At 36.9% G+C, this 19,133-nt stretch overlaps 3 protein-coding genes across 7 annotated transcripts; 2 read left to right on the top strand and 1 right to left on the bottom strand.

Moving 5' to 3' along the window:
* The first annotated feature begins 1,265 nt into the window (after window positions 1–1,265).
* On the top strand, window positions 1,266–9,236 carry LOC130995664 (protein ESSENTIAL FOR POTEXVIRUS ACCUMULATION 1-like). 4 transcript variants are annotated; one of them, XM_057921035.1, is made up of 12 exons: window positions 1,266–1,647; window positions 2,125–2,181; window positions 2,294–2,364; window positions 2,952–3,776; window positions 3,893–3,986; window positions 4,104–4,253; window positions 4,350–5,012; window positions 5,194–7,199; window positions 7,298–7,412; window positions 7,525–7,585; window positions 8,185–8,333; window positions 8,679–9,236. In XM_057921035.1, the coding sequence occupies exons 1-12, from the start codon at window positions 1,572–1,574 to the stop codon at window positions 9,002–9,004; spliced, it is 4,593 nt and encodes a 1,530-aa protein (XP_057777018.1). In that variant the 5' UTR covers window positions 1,266–1,571; the 3' UTR covers window positions 9,005–9,236. The 4 variants fall into 4 exon arrangements, with proteins under 4 accessions (XP_057777018.1, XP_057777017.1, XP_057777016.1 ...); XM_057921034.1 differs by having other exon boundaries at window positions 7,298–7,418; XM_057921033.1 differs by having other exon boundaries at window positions 4,350–5,105.
* Window positions 9,237–9,353: 117 nt separating this feature from the next.
* Window positions 9,354–12,078, bottom strand: LOC130995665 (uncharacterized). 2 transcript variants are annotated; one of them, XM_057921037.1, is made up of 10 exons: window positions 11,826–12,078; window positions 11,680–11,751; window positions 11,480–11,559; window positions 11,251–11,350; window positions 11,113–11,166; window positions 10,895–10,972; window positions 10,649–10,746; window positions 10,503–10,560; window positions 9,864–9,985; window positions 9,354–9,785 (listed from the first exon to the last, which is right to left on the bottom strand). In XM_057921037.1, the coding sequence occupies exons 1-10, from the start codon at window positions 12,006–12,008 to the stop codon at window positions 9,593–9,595; spliced, it is 1,038 nt and encodes a 345-aa protein (XP_057777020.1). In that variant the 5' UTR covers window positions 12,009–12,078; the 3' UTR covers window positions 9,354–9,592. The 2 variants fall into 2 exon arrangements, with proteins under 2 accessions (XP_057777020.1, XP_057777019.1); XM_057921036.1 differs by having other exon boundaries at window positions 9,864–10,018; window positions 11,826–12,077.
* A 942-nt stretch (window positions 12,079–13,020) lies between these two features.
* Window positions 13,021–17,099, top strand: LOC130995663 (peptidyl-prolyl cis-trans isomerase A1). The gene is made up of 7 exons (XM_057921031.1): window positions 13,021–13,232; window positions 13,345–13,566; window positions 14,042–14,192; window positions 14,284–14,372; window positions 15,421–15,475; window positions 15,565–15,650; window positions 16,708–17,099. Exons 1-7 carry the CDS (start codon window positions 13,209–13,211, stop codon window positions 16,858–16,860), a joined length of 780 nt encoding a protein of 259 aa, XP_057777014.1. The 5' UTR covers window positions 13,021–13,208; the 3' UTR covers window positions 16,861–17,099.
* Window positions 17,100–19,133: the final 2,034 nt, after the last annotated feature.

Raw genomic sequence — 19,133 nt, 5'->3', positions numbered from 1 at the left:
TTTGAGAAAGATTACCTCTATTTGTTTGAGAACCATTTATCTTGTGATGTTTGGTTCGATGTTTTTTGCATATATATTTTATGATTATAATACATGTTGTTGCTTAATTAAATCATCTACTTGAGGCTTTAATTTTTGTTGGGGAAAAGGCAAAATATTGATTTGAGGGGTTTATTTAAATATGTTGCCTAGCGGTCGCTGGGCAACAATATTAATTTTTGATCATTCAGCGATCGCTAGATATTAAATTTTATGAAGCCAGCGGTCGCTGGTTTCCAGCGACCGCTGGGAGCTGTCCCAGCGCTCAATTAACTCCAACGAGCGCTGGGATGGTCGATTTCAAATATGTAAAAATCACGTCAAATTCTTGCTAATTCATTAAAAATCTAACCGAGAATTCATTCAAAATCATGAAGAATCCGTGAGAATTCTATAGACTTTTAAAATCCACAGACTTTTAAAATCTACATAAGTCTTGAACTAATACACCCCCCTAAATCTCAAATGATAGAATTGAAAATTAAAAAAAGAGGAAAAATAATAAATTAACATTGTATTTGATATTTGATTGATAAAATAATTAAATTAATCACATGTCTATTTTGAATGATTCTCTGTGATAGAAATTTTGGTTCATTCTTCAACCATTCAATTAGATGATAACTTATCAACCCAAATTTTAGTCGATAACAAAAAAATATTATAAATTAAATTATTATGTTCCCGTGACCTAATTATTTACAGACCGAAGTCGCACCACTGAATTGTTCTACTAGAGACTAATCAGTCGCTATTTATTTAGCAATATTCAGGCAATTTGGAGAAATTATGTAATTTGACTATACCATGTGTTAAATAGAAAAAATATATTTAGAGTTCATGAAAATCAAAACCATGCCATACATACTTTAATAATTGAACAAATAGAGTAAAATTAGGAGTATCAATTTTTTTGGAAGGAAGATCGAATTAATTTACAAAAGCCTATTCAGTCGACTGGTCGAGTTCTTAACACAGCAACCTAATTTTGAAGGCATAATTATCATTATAAAACTTGTTTGAAAAGGAAAATATTAGATTTCAACATTTAGCTTATCATACTCGAATAGTTTGCCAATTTGCAAAAAATTCCGAAATTTTCGGTAGGAGTAGTGTGGGGGAACGAGCTTCAAGGGGCTTTCTTGGAAGAAAAAACTCACAAGGGGTCATTTTACAAATATTAAAGATTTCTTCGAAAATCATAAAATAATAATTCCCGATTATTTGATTTGGCTGTTCTGACCACCCAAACCCTCACCCTCTCTGTTTTTCCTCTTCCTTCACATTTTCTCTCTCTGCATTTTCCAATTGCTCTCACAAACCCTAATTCTCGCTCTACCTATACATAACTCATATGTATACATCCCTCAATTTGCCTCTGGAATCTGTTTCACTCTGATAGTTCTGTATCGCCAGTCGCCGATTCACTTCTCTCTCAATCTTGCTCTCACTATTTGTGTGTTTTGTGTGTGATTCTCCGTTCGAGGTCTTTGATTGTTACCTGAAATTCTCTGAAATATCATTTTGTTGTGATGTCGGAAAGTAAGCTAGATCTTCCGGAGGATCTCATCGGTTCGAAGCCGTCCGATCAATCGTGGATTCCGAAAGGTAATCTGCGGTTTTTTGAATTCTTATTGATTATTGCTTGTATTGATTTACTTTGTTTGTTTGGATTTGACTGTATCGTGCGGGATACCGTACTTTGTTATATCGATCTGTTTTTACAATGTAGCTTTCAATCTGTATCCTAGGGTTTCAAATCAGATTCTTCACTTCTGATTTAGTACCAACTTATCGAGTGAGTTCTGAAGATTGATTGGTTCTGTTGGGATTGAGTAAATTCTTGTCTTATTTCTTATGTTCTGGTTGCTCCTTTTTAATCTTTTTATTCGGGTTCTGATTGACGTGGATAGTTTCATTGTAATTGCTGCTTGAACTGTGATTTTGAGTTCCTTTTCTTATTCCCTTCATATAAGAAATGGATGCGTAAGGTTTGGCTTTCCGGATATGCTCCTTTTCTGATTTATGCTTTATTTTTTCCTTTCTGTAACTGATATATTCGGGTGTTATTTTTGGGCAATGAAGCTTCCACTGGAAATGATGAGGACAAGGGGTTGGTTGGATTACTGGATGAGTCAAAGGGTAATAATTGTTTCCCTTGCCAATTTATTCTACCTGGAGCCTTGCGTTGCAAATTCTGTATGTTCTGTATCCTTAGATCTTCTTGCCCTCACTCTGTATGTGTTTTCTGCAGATCAAGCAGCATCTGAGAGCATTCCGTTGTCTCCGCAGTGGCTGTATGCTAAGCCTAATGAACCTAAAATGGTAAATTTACTAATCTACAGCCCCCAAGCCAACCTGAAGATTTAGTTGATTTCTGAAATTAACACGCTAATGAACTGGGTCAGATGATTTAGTTGGGTGGTTCAAAAATTCTCCTAGTCCTCAGAGCCTTGATTCATGATTGAATCAATAAAACGTTTTAGACGAATACATTTGTTTTTTTTTCTGGAGATCTGAAGATTTCACATAATATGCCATCTCTAGATTGATGAAGGCATTCTTGACTGTATCAATGTTGATGGATTAAGACTGTGGCTTGACAATCTCATACTAATATTCATCATCCTTGAATAATCGTATGTCCATATATATTCAAATTTTTTCAATATTCCTTTTTTGATGCATTTTGCAAGTCTTCTGTCTAGTGGATATGCATGGTCCTAGTTTTCTGTCAATAAACTGTTTGATTCCAAAGTCTGCTATATTTGACTACTTTTAATGTTATACTATTATTTTGCTAGAATTTTTATGTTAAGTTATTGTTTTGATCTTGAAGGACTAAAACCACTGGCTTCCTTGCTACATTTCTAGTTTTCTTTTGTGTTCACATATTATCTTTATCTCACCAGGAAGCTCGTGGCCCAAGTTCTCTGTCTCTTGGAACCTCTGCTGATTTGAACCAAAAGGAGGTTTGGCGCTCAGATGCCCCTGAGGACAAAAAAGATTGGAGAAGGATTGCTCCTGAACCTGACAGTGGTCGCCGCTGGCGTGAGGAAGAAAGGGAAACTGGGCTGCTTGGGCGAAGGGATCGCAGGAAGGTGGATAGACGGGCTGACAATGCTCCAGGCAGAGAACCTACTGATAACAGATCTTTGCCAGCAACTGATAGGTGGCATGATGCTAATAATCGCAGTGCTGGCCATGAAACAAGGCGTGATAGCAAATGGTCTTTAAGGTGGGGTCCTGATGACAAAGAAAAGGATTCTCGGGTGGAGAAAAGGACAGATGTGGAGAAGGAAGAGTCCCAGAATGAAAGTCAATCCTTTGTCTCAAATAGTCGTTTGGGTCCTGAGCGTGAAACAGATTCTCGTGATAAGTGGAGGCCTCGGCACAGGATGGAGGGGAATCCTGCTGGGTCTGGTCAGCGGTCTGCTCCTGGATTTGGACCTGAAAGGGGAAGAGTTGATGGTTCAAATGTGGGCTTTACTGTGGGGCGTGGTAGATCCTCTGCTTCCATTGGAAGACCTTCGTCTGCTTCTCCAATTGGTGCTGCTCAGTGTGACAAAGATGGAAAATTTGTTTACCCTAGAGGCAAACTACTTGATATATATCGTAAGCAAAAGCTGGAGTCATCCCTTGATCTCATGCCGGCCAATTTTGAGGAAGTACCCCCAATAACTCAATTAGAGACTGTAGAGCCTTTAGCTTTTGTTGCTCCGGACACTGAGCAGGAGGTGAGGCTTACAATTCCTGATATGTTTCTTCATAATTTTTTAACTCTTACTGAAATGGTTGATACTCTTAGACTGGATGTATGCAGAAATTTGACGAACTATTCTTTCTGTTACAGGCTGTACTGAGTGACATATGGAAGGGTAAAATAACTAGCAGTGGAGCCTCATACAGCGCATTTAAGAAGGGCAGATCTGGTGATAGTTTTTCAGGTATTATAAGCAATAACCAAAGCATATTCCTCTTTAGTAATTAGTATACCTTTCTTTTGCTTCGATTTCTCTACTTGTTTTGGTTATATTACTAATATTTCATTCCGTTTCTAATAGAAGTGGCAGACATTGAATTCCCCAATGGAAGGCAGGTTTCCTTCTCTGCTGATGTCACTGAAGAGATACCAGATAACATTGAGAAAACATCAGCTGATATTCATGAAGCTAGTGTCGACAGCATATTCTACAATACTTCACTGAAAGCAGGTTTGTTAAATGGCGAGCACTAGACTGCATTTTGAATATTCTATGGAAGAATCTCGATTTTTACTACTTAAATATTTCTTTTTAACCTTGCTGCAGAAAAAACTGCTGATCATGAAGAACAATACGAACTTTCAGAGACTATGAATGGAAAACATCTGGATATTGGCCGTCTGCAAGCTCTAAATAGTGCTCAGTTTGGTGAGTTGCAGCTAAAGGTTGCAGGTCCTGCTGTCAACCAGCATCCTTTGTTTGACAGTATCCAATCTGCCTCGCTGTTTGATGTAAACAATAAACTCCGTGATTCTGTTCAAACATCGGAGCAGTTCTGGGATGGCGGGATGCACAAGACTGGGAGCAGAGCCCATGAATATCAGCTGGATAGAGGAATCCCTCCAGAGGAATTGAGTTTGTATTATCGGGATCCTCAAGGGGAAATACAGGGACCTTTTCTCGGGGTGGACATTATTTCCTGGTTTGAGCAAGGGTTTTTTGGGGCCGATTTACCTGTTCGTTTGGAAGATGCACCTGATGACTCACCCTTCCTGGAACTGGGAGATGTTATGCCTCATTTAAAATTTGGACATGAGTATGGTAGTGGCACTGAATTGAATTCCAATTTAGAAAAGTCAGCTGTAATGGAGGGTGCATCTGAAACATGCTTACAATCTGGTGTTCCAGTTCCTGAATCTATTTCTTCCAGTGTAGTGGATGGATCCAGCTGGCAGTTACATGAGTTTGATAATATCCCTGCACATCAAGGTCAGTCAAATGTATCTGAGAGTCATCGTCATCTGTCACAACACATGTACTCTCAGGGAAAAGATTTCAGTGATTTTGGTGTCCAAGATGAAGGTTGCTTCATTGTTACTGTTTCTTATTAGTTTTCTTTACCATCTGAATTGAATATATTTCTAATTCTCTTATCCTTGTTTTCAAACAGAAATCGTATTTCCTGGGAGACCTGGTAGTGGTGGTGGTGCTATAGGGAAGATGTCAAGAGGATATGGGGAATCTGCTTCAAATAGTGGGAGTCAGTCTTATCTTCCTAATGAAATGACAGATTCCGGTATGTCCAATCAGAATGACAATAAGATGAATCCTTTTAGTTTGTTATGGTCTGAGCTTGAAAGTACATACACGAGGAGTGAACAGGCACCTCCATTTAGCGGAGGTGTGCAGGAGAAACTTGTAAATGCAGGACCTGGTAGGCTTTCCCCTTTTGGTGCCATGACTAATCCGGGTCACGCCCCAGAGGCATGGAATGATGCTTATGGCAGCAGCTCACATTCTAATTCCAACTTGTATCAAGATGTCATGGATGGTCGTCATTCATCTAGAATGGACCAAGATTTTAGCCAGTTTGATTTAGCAGAGAAGCTATTGCAGCAGCAACTTCAGCAGCAGCATCTCCAGCCACATGGCGTGATGCCTTCGCATAATACACACTTGAATGATGCAATGCTAGAAGGGGGCCCAGCTTCTAAGTTGATGCACCACAAGCAGCTTGCTAATCAAATGGGGCAAGATGTGGAACATATATTGGCCCTTCAGCGGCAGCAGCAGAGGCAGCTCCAACTTCAACAACAGCAGCAGCTGCAGCAACAAGAGCAGTTTCATCAGCAGCAAATGTTGTTGAAAGAGCAACAGCAGTCTCAGGCAAGACAGGCTCTTCTTGAGCAGTTGCTGCAGAGTCAAATGCGCGAGTCAGGTCGTGGGCAGTCACGGATTGATTCTCTTAGACCCAATGCTGCTCTTGAACAGGCTTTGTTGAAGCAGCAAATTCTAAATGACCGGCAACAGCGCTCCCAATTTCCTTCTAGGCATCCTGATCCATCCATTGAGCAGCTGATTCAAGCAAAATTTGGTCAACTGCCTCATCAAGGCCATCAAAATGATTTAATGGAGCTTTTGTCACGTGGAAGGCACGGGCAGATTCACCCCCTGGATCAACAGATCATTCAGCAAGATCAGCTACATGGGAGGCAGTTGCCTTTGGGGTTAAGGCAGCGATTGGAAATGGAAGAAAGGCCAATCAACCCTGGGTGGTCGATTGACGAAGCTAGTCAGTTCCATAGAAATCCCTCTGCCTCTAATAGAGCTATCACTGCAGGATTTGGCCCATTAGACTTTTATTCCCAACAAATTCCACCACCCGAGGAGCATCTCAACCTTCTTGACAGGAACCTTTCCGTACAGGAGCGACTCCAACATGGTCTCTATGAGCCTGGCATGTTGCCTTTTGAGCGTTCAATGTCATTGCCTGTGGGTCCTGCTGGGGTGAATCGTGATATTGTGAATTCATTGGCTCGTGCTCAAGGCATTGAAATGCAGGAGCAGATTGCACGGATGCAGTCTAGTGGTCAAGGCGGAGGATTCTCGTCTGGCATGTTTTCTCAGCACATAAACCATCCTTTACATCCCAATCAATTTCATGATTCACGAATGGATGCGACTGAGGGCCATTGGTCTGAGAATAATGGTCAGTTACCAAATGACTGGATAGAGTCTAGAGTTCAACTACACCTTCATAATGAAAGGCAGAGGAGAGAGTTAGATGCCAAAAGAAATACTGAAGACCCTAGTCTGTGGATGTCAGCTGGAACAAATGATGACAGTTCAAAGCGTTTGCTTATGGAGCTACTACATCAGAAAACTGGTCACACATCTAGTGAACAATTTGATATGATTAATGGAATACCAAATGAGAGAAGGCCACCTTCAGGTCATCGTTCTGGGAGCATGTCAAACCAGTCATTTGGCGCTCTTTCAGACCAAGAAACTGGTTTCAGCAACTCATTCACTGTTGGGTCTTATGGTTCTGATTCTGGTGTGCCACCCCAGAGTAGACCATCTGAGGGGATAAGCAATGTCCTGGAAATTGGTGGATTGGCTTATAGATCTAAAGGTGGAGGAATGGTTTCTACTGCCATTGATGAAAACTCTCAGGTAAGCAACACAAATTTTTTTAGTAAAAAAGTTATATTTATATTAGCATTTTCCAATGTAGAAAGAACAGACGTGTTCATTGATGAGACAATGTTCAGGGAATGATTTCTGATGCTCAAGAAGGCTTAATTGAGCAGGCTGGGTTGACATCTGATGACAGAGTGGATATGCCGGTCAATGTCCTAAGCAGAAATAAGTCACTTGGCTCTGCTGGTAATGGTAAAAGTTTCCTAAGTTTTCTTGCCCTTATTTTTTCGTATATACTTTGTATTTCCTCCTTCGCGACCTTCAGTTCAAAGAAACTTGATATGGATAATATGGTCAGGTTTTCAGAATATCAAGATTGGATCAGATGATTCTGTTTCAGAGGATGTTGCTAAGGATAGGTAAGAAAATTGGCTGTTCTGTGGAAAGTATACTAGCCTAGAATTGTATCATTTGTCACTCATATAATATCTACTATATGTAAGCCAAAAGATTTTGTGATGTATAGAGACGTATGTTGGATTTTGTGATGTGAGATAGATTTAATTGTTTGATGTAAACTCCCCCATAAAGTTTATTTGTCAAAGAAAAGGAGGGATAGACTAGACAATGGGCTGAATTATAATGGGTATTTCCATTTGCTTCTCTCTGGAACTATACCCCTTCTATCTTATCATTCATATACTTACAACAGCTACTATTAAGGCAGCCAAGTTTTTTCTATAATATGGAAGTATGGTTTTATGTTGGGTTTACAGGTGAAGTAGGGTTTAGTGATATCAACTCTATATGGCTTTTCTTTTTCCAGAAATAAACACTTCATTTGGCCTTAATATATCAACTGTATTTAAGTCTTCCAAGTGTTGCCGAATTCTGGAATTTTCAGTCTGATGCCTTACTAGAAAATATGTATGTATATCTTTTATGCTTTTACTTGTCTGACTTTGTGTAGGCAACTTCTTTTTGGATCTTCAATTCTTACTTGTGTAGTTGTAACTAGGTTGCGATCGTCCAGTTCAAAAGGACCAGAGAATGTCTTGCTGAGGCGTCCACCTGTATCACGAGCTGCATCTTCTCAGGAAGGTTTGTCAGAGCTGAATGTTGACACGGCCAGAGGGAAAAGTCTTTCAAGTACTGTAACTTCTGATGGTAAGACGGTATACTAGCACTTTCATTCTATTAGAGTAATTTTGTAGCTTGAGCTATGGTTTGTAACCGAGAGGGATTTCTAATCTATGTCTTTGTTTATTTATTTTCTTCAAGACTGTCGTTGGTCTTTGTTCATTTTATTTTCTTTGATAGTGTATATAGTAGTAAATGTATCTTGACAATCGGTTCTCACTGTTGCATGGAGCAAAATCTTGTCCTGTTAGGGACTGTTTTCTGTTTTACATTGCCCCTTGTTCCTGTTTTTGTGGCATGAGGGTGTGAATGAATGGTAGTTTTATGTGCTGCCTGCTAATTGTTGTCGTCGTCTATTTTACTTGGTTGCAGGAGTGAGACGTGAGGCAGGAGCTACCGCTGTAGGAAATGTAGAGGCAGCTAGCAGAAGAGATGTACAGTTCCGACGAACTTCATCCTGTAATGATGCAGATGTATTGGAAACATCATTCAGTGACATGCTTAAAAGCAGTGCTAAGAAGCCAATACCTCAAGAAACTCATGCTTCAGCAGCAACTACAGAGCCGCTAGATGGGGCGTCGGGGGCTCGGAACAAAAAGAAAGGCAAGAAAGGTAGACAGATTGATCCTGCTCTTCTTGGTTTCAAGGTCACTAGTAATCGGATCATGATGGGCGAAATTCAGCGGATAGAAGATTAAATAGAAAAAATGTGTTGTAATGATCTTGTTCACAATTGCTGTACATGATTAGGGTTTTGTATAGTTTTTATAGAGGTTAATTCTTTATTTTATTTTGGGGGCATCCTGTAGGTTGAGTGAGAAGCTCTTGGCCCTTTAGAGGCCAATTGGAATAGTAGATTACTAGACATTTTTCAGAGAAATGACAATAATCTATGGATGTATAATGCATAAACTAATGCAGTTTTTGTCACCTTATTTTGCAATTCTTAATACTCTTTTGACTAACATTACCAGCTGAGTATGTTATGATAAAAAAAAAAGTTGATAGGAAGCCTGTTACTGTTTGATATACAGCTGAGTACTGTAATTTTGATTGAACTTGACAGATATGTTGGAAACTCAGAATGCCAGTAGTATCAAATGTCAATCTTTCTAACTAAACTTATTAGTAGATCTTTATCTAAAAATTTGGGGCGAAGAAAGCTGAGCAGCACAATGACCCCTATGATGAGGAAATGAAGATATATAACCAGCATTCATTAACCTCAATTTCGAACATAGATAAGCTTTACATTATCAAACCATAAACTACTCGGTACTCGTGATTCACGTATCCATAACTGAAGCTGCTCCAGTTGTAGTCATAATCGGTGGCGGCCTGTTGAAGATTATTTGATTAGCAGTACGAGCCATGATCCATTCCGTGTCGGAAGATGATAACCGCGCTTCTTGGAGCAGTTTCCACACTGCTTCTTTTGCTTCTTTGTAACCGCATTCAGGGACAACGTAAGGGAAGTCACTGCATCAATTTCAAACATGTTACTCCTCCATTTTGCTTGTCTATCGAATCTACAAGAGATAGGTTACTGTATGTTACCTTCCCCACATGATGCGGTTAGCACCATAGCTCGACACCACTTTTAGTATAACATCGGACAAATCTTCGTACGGGTATGGGCATCTTGACACTCTGAAGAGAGCGCTGAGTTTCACGTACACCTGTCCCACGTATGTGTCACTGATCAAAGCTGACTGAGAAAAAAATGTGGATAACATCTATTTCATAAAAAGATATCGAGCTCCTTAAATACACATGATTGAGCATTTGAAGGACTATAAGTTGTTCAATCCATGAAAGTGAAAAGGAGGAGAAACGAATGTAGAAGAACCAGCTACTACGCTGCAATGTTACATGTTTACTCGTCTCACTAGCATCACTAGTAGTTTTTTAAATTTGAATTTCTTCTAGTTTTTAACATTCATAGGACTGGAATATTTTAGATATTTATCATTTCCCCTCCCTACGACTCCCAAGACTAAAGAAAGCATCCCCTTAAATCTATAGTAACCTTCCTCTCATTTCCCTGAAAAAACAATGTGAAATCTCTGAAGCTAGACGAAGAGAAGAGGAAGAGCAGTTGGTCACACAGAACGAGAACCATAACAAACGAAGAAACTGAGTTTTATACATCAACTACATTTATCAGAATGATTTATATGGCCAACAAATACTTACCTGTGGAAATCTAGATAAGTTTAGCAGCTTCGAAAATATTTGTTCTTCTTCATAATTTCTGAAGGAAGAAGCATAGAAGAGTTGAAATAGTACATTCGATGTGCGGGTGGAAAGTTCCTCACAGTACTAAACAATTTGCAGCTTACTTTGGAGGTTTACAGAAACCCAGATGGTCAAGCAGAACAACTGTCGAAGGAAACTCTGTGCACAGCTCTTCAATTTCTGATAAATGCAGATCAAGACCCTGGAGACAAGATTCCGTATTTAGAGTCAAATAGATACTTCAAATGTTGTATGCTCCCAAATGGATTGAATCGTAGAATTACGTGGCAATATGATATCATGCATTAGCAATGACATTAATACTCGTAATTCTATAACTAGTTGGAGACCTTCATACACATGAAACCAACAGGAGCACCAAGCTCTCCAGCTTTAGCAAACATGGCCTTTCCAACATCATTTGTCATCTGCAAGGACTCTGTCATATCAACTCCTAATGGTAAAATGCTTATAGAATATTGTCTCTTAAATATGTCCTTCACAAGAGTGCTCCAGCAGTTTGGAAACAAAAGCATACATAACAAAAGAGTTCAGAAAAGAACAATACCAATTGACCAGATGGCCACAAGTATGGATTGAAACGCACAGCACGATAGCCATCCTGGAACGACATACTTCAGTGTCAACATAATTATACAGAAGCAAAATAACGTCTGATACGTTGATACTTAAAGATTCTTTTAACCTTGGAAATGAGATCTTCAAGCTGTTTGATGCCGGTTCCATCTTCAGCTGGATTTGCAAGACAACATCCAAAGAATTTTGATGGATATTTCTTCAAGACACTGCTCAAAAACTAACTCCATGTAAAGCTATTGGTTAATATGAAAGGATTTCAGCTTCATTATGACTAACACTGCTAGTAAAAATGCTACTTCGATCCGAATTTAGAGAGCATCAAAGAAGAAACTAGCCTTGTGACATAGGAGTGATCGAACTTATGATTTATGGGCTGCACTATAAGGGCACCATCCACTCCAGCTTCTCCCATACACTGCAGAATAATACAGATTTAAAATGTTCAGTTAAAATTCAAGATTATGATTATGTCTATACCAAATGACTAGAACTTGTGCTTGAGCTCTATGGCTTTCCTTCGAAGCTCAGCACATACCTCAAGCAAGAACTCAACATGACCCGGCAATGTAGGCTCCTGACCCGGAAAATATGGGTACTTCTCTGCAGCCTAAACATCAAACATGAAAAATGAGATGTTTGTGTTGGGTTAGGAAATGGAGAATGAGAGAGAGAGAGAGAGACCTGTTGAGGCGAGGCCCAGACGTGCAAATGGGAATCGATGACTTTTGGCGAATTGGAGAAAGCGGCGGTGGCCATTTGGGATCGGCGGCGTGAAGTAGAAACCACAGAAACCTGCCTTTCTCTCAACCGGAAAAGAGCACAACAGGATTCAGCAGTGACTGCCAGTGGAGATACGGATACCATATTTCTTTCTACTATTATTTGGGGGAATTTTCTTCACAATATAATTACTTCACATTATTTGCAAGAAAAATAAATAAATAAAATATAGTACTAGTAGTATATAATTTGGTAAATCATGTAAAATATCGTACGGATTTGTTAGTAACGCAATTAATAAGAGTGACTAATTTTATAAAGTTTGAAAGTCTAGATAGCTATCTCGTACAAAAATTAACTCATATTTCCTCCATTTTTTTTCGGTACAATTATTTTCAATTCTTCTCAGTACAATTTATTAGGAGCTTAAAGTTAGTCTATATATGAGTAAATTATATAAAACGATTACTTAAACAATCAAATTAAATTAAATAGAACTGTTAAAAATAAAATACCAGCCAAATCATATGAGACGAAGTAGGAGACATAATTGTTAATTTGTTATGCTAATCATTTTACATTTTGAGTAATTCTTTTAATTTGAGGTATTAAATAAACGGGTTGAGGTGGTTGATCAATTGAATTGTCTACTACTCCTAATAGTTTATCATAGATCAATTACAAAAAAATATTAATGCATGAATAATAGTCCCTTTTGTTTACAAAAAAGTTAATTTTTTTGCTATTTTAGGATGTCCACAATTTTTTTTTAAACTTTATATAACAGTGGATCTCTTTTTCCACTCATAGTATAATTAATTATCATTATTAATACTATTTTTTAATTAGAACTCCTTCTCCATTCACAATATATTCAATTATTTTATTAAAATACATATTGTCCATTTTTAGGACTATTTTTACGGGTGAAGTATTTATAAGTTAATAAGCATATCCTAACAATTTATAAATAATATACAAATAAACATATTGTATTTTTTTATACTAATAAACATGTCATCAACAGATAAAATAAAATATTTATAAAAGAAAAATGAAAGAATGAAATACAATAAAAATAGGAAAATTAAATAGCAAAATAATTTTTCCTAAAAGTTGTCGAATTTTAAATAGGATATTCGGAGAGGACTTATTTGTCATTATCAAAAGATACAATACCCTTTCTGTCATTTGAAATATCGTCATCTCCGTCACTCTTTTCTTCAATCCTCTTTCAACTACAGCTAGGCATTGCTAATCCTTCCTATCATCCTCTCTCTCTCTCTCTCTCTCTCTCTCTCTCTACACACACAGACAGTCACTTCAGCAGAGAGAATAACCAGAATGGCGGCGTCATATGCATCTCTGGTACGGCTATATCTTCCAAACCCTAATTATTTCATTTCTTACATGTACATTCCGATATTCGCACGTTTCTTCTTTTTATGGCGCTGAAGTTCTATCTTCGTTTTGCTTTCAGTCAAATATTAGCTCGGTTACAGCTCCACGAAGTGTCTCACCTGTCAAAATTACGAGCTCAGTTTGCTCTTTCGCGTCTGTAAAGCCTCCGAAGTGTGCATTTTCTTCATTGTCATCATCTACCTCTTTCTCCGGTCCGCTCGGTCTGACGTCGCCGCGTTTGGATTGTCCGACTAGGAGCAGAAGCGGCTCTGTGCCTTTCAGAGTCCGAGCGATGGCTGAGGTTTGCTCATTTTGGACTTTTTTTTACTAATAGTTTGCCTGTTTCTAGATTATTTTACTGGTGTCAGTGTTGATTTTTATGTTTCCTAGGAGAAACGCGGATTTGGCTAGATATTGTTTATAAGCTTATAGATTTATGTGTTATAGCATTGTGTAATTATGGATTGTGTTCGTTTAGTGATTGTGACTTCTGTTTTTCCTGTTTAAAATTGTAAGGAACGTAAGAGTACACCAGAAATTCTCATATTCTTTGTGAACTTTTGGGATATGTTTTTTGATGCGTGAATTCTCTGATTGTGTGGTTTACATTTTTTGAGATAGTTGAATAGTGTCTATTCTTAATGTTGAAATTAGCCACTAATCATTAACTGCAAGCAATAGGCAACAACTTCCAATCCTGTATTTTGATCACCTTTATTGTCTTATCGCATTTGAAGTTTTCGTTGTTGCTATTAAGTTTTTCATTCTTCATTCAGGAAGCTGCATTGCAAGCAAAAGTGACGAACAAAGTTTTCCTCGATATAAGCATTGGAAACCCAGTAGGAAAGTTTGTGGGAAAGATTGTAATTGGCTTGTACGGTGATGAAGTGCCACAAACTGCAGAAAATTTCCGTGCTCTATGCACAGGTACCTATAGTGACTCACACTCTAGAACATTTTATTATCTCACTAAACTAAATTGATTTTCGCTATATGTTCCATGAATTTGATTGAATAGGTGAGAAGGGATTTGGTTACAAAGGTTCGTCGTTCCACCGCGTTATCAAGGATTTCATGATTCAAGGAGGAGATTTTGACAAAGGAAATGTAAGTTGTTTTATCTGGCACATTTTCCCTTTCTAATGCTGCAATTTTTGCTACTGTTCTTGAGTTTTCAAAGTTGGAATGCTTTTTCATTAAAGTTGTTATTGAAAAAAAAGTTTAAACAAATATCTTGTATTTGAAGTGGTTGCAACAAGATATTAATTCTTAAGCATGACTTATTTTCTCAAATTAAATTTCAGAAATATCTTATGTACCTGTTGAGATTTGTATCCATTCCAAACCTGTGAACTTTGTGATAATATGTGGCAATTCTATAAGGAACTTATGCCTTAACCAGTAGAATAGGCTCTAATGTCATGACTGGGCTGATTATGTTGCAGCCTGAATTCATCAAACATCGTGCCATCCTTGATCCTGTTCCTCCATGTCCTGCTAGCTTTTGCTCTGTTTTTAGTGTTTATTTTTTTTCTGCTTTTATGTTGAAAGAAATTTGTGAGATATGGCAATACTGTAAGGAACTTAAGCCTTAACCAGTAGAATAGATTCTAATGTCATGACTGGGCTTATATTGCAGCCTGAATTCATCAAACATCATGCCATCCTTGATCCTCTTCCTCCATGTCCTCCTAGCTTTGGCTCTGTTTTTAGTGTTTATTTTAGTTTCTGCTTTTATGTTGAAAGAAATTTGTAAGATGTGAAGTATTTAATGTGATTTTGGCTTTTTTCTGATGTGAAACCATTCTATCACTTGTTCTATCACTTGAATCAAAAGATATATTGACTGGGGTTTGGTAAATTAACACAGTCCACATGAAACAATCCTTTTTCTCGAAATTCACTTTTGCTTTGGGTTGGGAGGCTGTTCACCAGCAGCTCCATTTTTCTATTATTTTATATTCTTGTTACAATTTAGATGCAGTATTGCATGCTAGTTATCAGATAACCTTTGGTTTGCTGTAGACTTGGCCTGCTATCCAACTTGTGCACTGTTGCTACTATGTTTTACACTTTCTTGTTTTCTACAAAGTTTGTAAGATTCTGGACTGTTGTATCAATAGTGACTTGGTTATTTGTACATTTTTGTTCTCAGGGCACTGGTGGAAAAAGCATCTATGGACGTACATTCAAAGATGAGAACTTTAACCGTGAGTTTAAACTTTCCTTCTAATAATCAGTTTACTGAACCTTTTTTTTGTGGCTGATTAATAAGTATAATATCCTTGTATTTATGTAGTGGTTCATACTGGACCTGGAGTTCTTAGCATGGCAAATGCTGGCCCCAATACCAATGGAAGCCAATTCTTCATCTGTACTGTCAAGGTATGCTACCTTCTGGTTTCAACTTGCTTTCAAAGAACCTAACAAAGTTTGCAACAACCAAAGTGAAAAGGTTAGGAAAATTATCTAGATTCTGGACTATCCATGTGGTCAGTTCTTTTTTTTTAAAAGGCCAAACAACAACTTGCTCTTGGACCTGCTACATCCATTTTTTTCTTAAATATCTTAAATGGAAGATACTTGAGATAGTTTTTCCTCTGACAGAAGAGAAGAAAAAGAAACATGTTCACAAATAGTTGTGGACGGGAATGACTCTTTAATTAATATGGTTTCCTAGTTTTTTTAGTCAGGTGAAATTTATTGAACATTTAGCATGACTTCATTAGAGCAGAACTCTCTCAGTTACTCTGCTGAGGAAGCTGAAACATCTTTCTCTCCTTCCTTGAGCATAATAGTGCTGTTCATTAGCTTTTTAGGCGATATGCAACCTATCCTGAAACAGAAGCCTCTCAACAGCTTTGTGAGAGCTTCATGTTTTTCTTCTCCATTCTTTTCCAGTGTGGGGTGGTGCCAATGGTACATAATTTTTTGATTTCATATTCTTTGGAGCTCAGTTACATCTCATCATCTCTTTTGCCTACTCTTCTTGATGAGTTTTCTTTGTATCTTGATAATGTCCATTCTCTTCTGCTACTTCGCTTGTACACATTTTCATTCGCCTCCTATATTTAAGAACCATATTTCCTCGAAACATGAAACTACTTTCCTTGTTAAACCATTACTGCATTACACCTTGTCGAACTTTTTTACTATTATCCCCCTAAACCATGAGAATCATCATGTAAAGCACATTTCTGACCATTTTTTTTCCTTTTAATATTTTTTCTTCACCCTTTTGTATCTTATATTTCTGTATGTGCTGCAATTAATACTGGCCTACTAGTTCAGTCGATCACAATCTCAGCTAAACTGATGGTTGTGAAGCATTCTTTTGGCTACAAAGAAAATGTATGTGAAAGTAGAGGTCAAAATGTTGAGTCTAAACAAAACTTGATGCAGAATATTTTTCATCTAATGCTTTTGACACATCTGATTACAGACAGGATGGCTGGACCAGAAGCACGTCGTATTTGGACAAGTTCTGGAGGGTATGGATGTTGTTAAGCTGATCGAATCACAAGACACCGACAGAGGTGATCGTCCGAGAAACAGGGTTGTGATAAGCGATTGCGGTGAACTTCCAGTGGCATAAGGTGGAGTTAAGCCATTTAGGACAATCATGAGGCTTTAGTGGGGTTTTTTTTGTCATAATCCTGTTATAGAGGACCGTATATCAACTGAGGCTTTGTCCAACTACCTATTTCTTGTATTTCTCTATGTTGAGGGAACTGTACTTGTCTTGAGATAGTTGCATGTTGTATTTTTCTGATAATAAACCAAATTAATTCCCCTTAGCAGCATTAAGAAAAACATTGATCCTTCCTGACAAAATCCATATGCTCCCTCCTTTTCTTTTTCTTGTTACCTTGTTATCTTATTTTTGTTGAATTGAGTAAACATTTGCTCAAATAAAAAATATTAAAATAATTACTCCCTCCGTGATCAACACAATTATTAAGAAGAGTGACTAAAGAATAAAAGTGACAGAAAGTGAAGGAGCGCATAACTTTTTGTAAGAGAAGGCGATTTCTTTATCAATGGAATGAAATAGACGAAAAAGAAAAGTAAATCATTATCAATGAGATGAGCCAAAGAGAGTATAAATTAGTCTGACAATTAAATTAATTATGATGATTTAATTTTTTAAAATAAAAACTGCTATTGATTAATTATTTTCTTCATCCATGAAAATATATCCTAAAGGAGAGTGACACGAATTTTTTAAAAAATTGGTTGTTCATTTAGTGGGTAGAGAAATAGTCCTACAAATTAAAAAAAAAAAAAAGAGTGGTAATTAGTGAAAAAAAGAGCTCCACAAATTTAAAAAGTGGTGGATCCATAAATGATTAGGATATGTTTTTGTGAAAGGACGAAAATAACAAATTAAGATCTATTTTGGTGGACAAACATAATACTCTCTCCGTCCCAAACGAAATGTCATATTTCTTTTCGGCACGCAGATTTAGAAATGTGTATAAAATAGATAAAGTGGGTTGGTGGAAATTATTTAAGTATAGAGAGAGTGTATTGCCAAAAAAGGAAACATAACATTTTGTTTGGGACAGCCCAAAAATGAAAACAGGACATTTCGTTAAAGGACATAGGGAATACTAAAAATCGACTTATATGGCACATGGGGCGGGAGATAAAAAATTATTTGTCGTACAATTTGGTCTTTTATGTTGAATCGGCAATATGCAGACAGATAAACTAATTGAAGGCGTAGTGAGTAGTGAATGTAATGAAACTTTCAACGATGAAAACTTCATTTGCATATCAGCTTGCCAAGACTTTAGGGATCCTTATACGATTTGATGTTTTACAAAACAAATTTATTCTAATACTTGTAAATGCATCAGACGTGTCTTCGATTTCTATCATGACTGCCTCTAGAATATAAACTAAATAATGAGCTTTCATATCTTCCTAGACTAAGAATCTAGGTGGGTAGAATGTTAATCTCCACATATAGTAAATGCATCATATAATATAATGAGAGTTTAATGTAGGCATCTGTGTCACTAAGATTGTGAATTAGTAAATTTGTTTGAAATTTAGTCCTTCGCATGAAACCAGTAAAGCTTGAATAGTTAGTGTTGGGCGTTCTCATGAATAAGTTCGCAAGCCTTCTTATTCGAATTTGCTCATGAGAATCAAGAAAAATTCACATTAACAAATATATACATATAGTATTTTTAATTTAAAAAATAAAGATGAAGTAAAACTTAAATATCAATTGTGAGTATCCATTGCTATTCAATTTTAAAGTGGTGATTCATGAACATTCAACTAGAGCTGCCAAAAGAGTAATAAGAAACAAAAACAAAAAATAGAGCTATCAAAATTACTGAAGGGCCGAGCCCAAGACTAGGCTAAAATTCTATTAGATCTAAATAATGAGAGCCCAGTCCGACCCTAAATGGAGTTGGGTAGGGCTCAGGCTGATTGTAGGGATAAAGGGTTAAATTTCCTCTAAGGATTAATAGTAGCTTATGACATAAATTTGGGAGCTATTTATAAAAATAACAAAAAAAAAAGTCTGAACTTTGAAATCATTTGTAAAATAATTTATATTTTAAAGAATTATAAAAAAATTAATCTAAAATTTAGAGTTATTTGTGAAAATGGTTCTAAATTTGGAATCATTTGTAAAACTGACATAAACTTTAAAAAATACAAAAAAAAAAACCTGAATTTCGAAGTTATGTTAAAATTGTAAAATGAGTAAAATTTAATTTATTAATTGACAATCAATTCTTTATTTTCCTTTAATTATTCATTTTTAGCATTTTAATGAATTGTGTTGATGTTTGGTTATGGACGATTGTATGCATTGTAGTTTAGTACAATAACATGTCAACAAAT

Source organism: Salvia miltiorrhiza, chromosome 7, assembly GCF_028751815.1.
Source record: "Salvia miltiorrhiza cultivar Shanhuang (shh) chromosome 7, IMPLAD_Smil_shh, whole genome shotgun sequence".
In the NCBI taxonomy this organism is placed as follows: Eukaryota; Viridiplantae; Streptophyta; class Magnoliopsida; order Lamiales; family Lamiaceae; genus Salvia; species Salvia miltiorrhiza.
The sequence above is the reverse complement of the archived record's forward strand: the minus strand, read 5'-3'. Positions and strand labels throughout refer to the sequence as shown.